General features: G+C 66.4%; 1 protein-coding gene across 1 annotated transcript; it reads right to left on the reverse strand.

Moving 5' to 3' along the window:
* Positions 1-327: 327 nt before the first annotated feature.
* Positions 328-1,425, reverse strand: EMIHUDRAFT_250535 (hypothetical protein; the record flags this gene model as incomplete). Its single annotated transcript, XM_005756838.1, has 4 exons — positions 328-510; positions 592-663; positions 946-1,046; positions 1,206-1,425. 4 exons carry the CDS (start codon positions 1,423-1,425, stop codon positions 328-330), a joined length of 576 nt encoding a protein of 191 aa, XP_005756895.1.
* Positions 1,426-2,410: the final 985 nt, after the last annotated feature.

Consider the following 2,410-nt stretch of genomic DNA (forward strand, 5'->3'; position numbering starts at 1 on the left):
GAGAGGTGCGTTGTGAGAGATGTTGTCGTGTGTGCGGGATATATCGCGAGAGAGCTAGAGTCTCGGTGTTGTACAGCGTTTTATTACAATTCGCCGCTTCGAGATGAGCTCACCGGACGCCGCGAACGCATGTGCAGTGGATCCTGCAGAGTGCAGTGGAGATCGGTCCGAGATTGTCGTCGGCGCCGCGCGCGGCGCGCGCACACACGCGCGCAGCCGCAGGCGACCGCGACGAGCGAGATATGCATATGGCCAATCCAAAACCCCGAGATGCGAGAACGATAAACGCTCAGTCGAAGTCTAGAGGCCCCCTTTTCGCGTCGGCGATCAGCGCCCTAGCCGCTCCTTGGCGCCGTCGGTGAGGCCCTGAACCTTCGCCTCCGCCGCGGCCAGCTCCCCCTTCACCCGGCTGGCCACCTCCTCCTTTGCCGAAGCGACCGCGTCTCGTGCGCCGGCGACAGCGCGGCTGGGCGCGGCCTTGGCCTCGGCGACTGCACGCTGCGCCTGGTCCTGCGCCTCGGCGGCAGCGCGCTGCGCCTGGTCGCTGGCGGCGGCGGCGAGCCGTGCCGGCGCCGCGCGGGCGTCCTCCACCTTGGCTTGCACGCTGGCGGCCAGCGCGTCCCGCTGCTCGAGCAATGCGAGCTGCACCTTCACCGCAGCGAGCTCTGAGTAGGTGGCGACCAGCCCGCCGAGGTCAAAGCCCGCACCGGGCGGCGGCGGCGGCGCGAGCGCAGGCGGCGCAGGCAGCGGCGGCGGCGGCGGCGGCGGCGCAGGTTGCGCTGCCGGCGCGGGCATCGGGATCGTTGGGATCGCTGGGAGCGACAGCGGCGGCAGCGAGAAGGCGCTCGTCCCGCCGCTCTGCTTGGCGGGAGGCCTGGCGGGAGGCTTGGCGCGCGGTGGCGACTTTTCGCGCTCCTGCCTCTCGCGCGCGGTGCGCGCGAGCACCTTGAGCGCGTCGAGGCCCGCCTTGCGCGCCTTGAGAGCCTTCTCGTCCACTCCGGTCCCGCCGGCCCTCTGGCTCTTGGCCGGAGCCTGTTTTCCGCTGGCTGCGGCGGGAGCCGCCTTCCCGCCGCCGAACCCAAACATCGAGGCTGGCGGCGACGGCGGCGGCGGCGGCGGCGGCGCGGGCTTCGAGCCGCCGCCGAAAAGGCCAGCAAAGGGCGAAGAGGCGGGCTTGGGCGCGGCCGCCTTGCTGCCTCCGTTACGAGCTGCCGCCGCGGCAGCCCGCTTCGCCTTTTGCTCGGCGTTGAAGGCTGCGAGCTTTGCTTTGCGCTCCGCTGTCGCATCTGCCGCAAGCACACTTGTGCGACGTGCCACGCTCGCGGTCGACGCGATGCGCGGGTTTGCGACGAGCGCAGACGAGCTCGGCAGCAGGGCGAGGCAGCAGCAGAGCAGAGCGAGTAAGACAGCACCCGAAGACAGCATTGAAAATCCCTGCGCGAGGGTGACTCAAAATAAGAATTCTGCCCGCGTCTCTTGCGGCCCAGGTTCCGACCTCTGCGTGGCCGACTCACACAGCGAGCCTTCCTGTCTCCCTGCTGCCGATTCATCGGTGGTGCTCAGTCAAGATATTGTAGAGACCGAGCATATGCTCTGAGGTCACAGTATGGGTTCGGGACTTGTTCACAGCAGTGTGAAGGTAGGGGACGGGAAAAAGAAACCGCGGAGTGCCAGTGTGGATTTCTTTTTCGGCGGCCAATCCAGGCTGAAAAAAAAACACGGGGCGAGGTGCAATCGAGAGTGGGCGCGAGAGCAATCCCACTGGGATTGCGTTGATTGCGTGTGATTGCGATGAATCCAGGACAACTCGGGAGCATGGATTGCATGCAGTCAAATTGCAGGCGTCCCCATACTCCGAACTATTTTTCTTTTTCCCGTTTCTCCCTTGCCCAAGGGAGTTGCGCGCCGCATGGCTCGCCGCCAGTTCTATGCCCGCGTGGATCCCAAGACCACGCTGTGGGAGGAGGCTATCTGCCCGGAGAACCCGCAGCGCGACTTCATGCTGCGCCTGCTCAGGGCCGACACAATATCTTGACTGAGAGCTAAGCCCAGTTCGACGATCGGCAGCCTCACCCCTTTCGCGCCGCTGTGCAGCGAGAGCCAGGCTCGCCCGGCGAAGGTGACCAGAGAGTGCTAAAAAAATACCAGAAAAAATCAGGTCGTCGTCGTATACTGCTGGCCCTCGCCCTCAGTTGCCTGGGCTGTGGGCTGCAGAATTGGCGTCTGTGGCGTCTACGCAGGCTCTGCAGCGTGATGGCTGGCGGGACTGCGAGGCCGGCGGCAGCGGAAGGAGAGGCTGGGCACGAGCCAGGAACAGGCTGGCCAGGTCCGCAGGTGGCTGCGCTCGGGCGAGGCGCGCGCGCGCAGGCCGAGCAGGCTCGGCATTGCCAGAAGACTGCGATGTGACCGG

Source organism: Emiliania huxleyi (genome assembly GCF_000372725.1).
Source record: "Emiliania huxleyi CCMP1516 unplaced genomic scaffold EMIHUscaffold_942, whole genome shotgun sequence".
Classification (NCBI taxonomy): domain Eukaryota; phylum Haptophyta; order Isochrysidales; family Noelaerhabdaceae; genus Emiliania; species Emiliania huxleyi.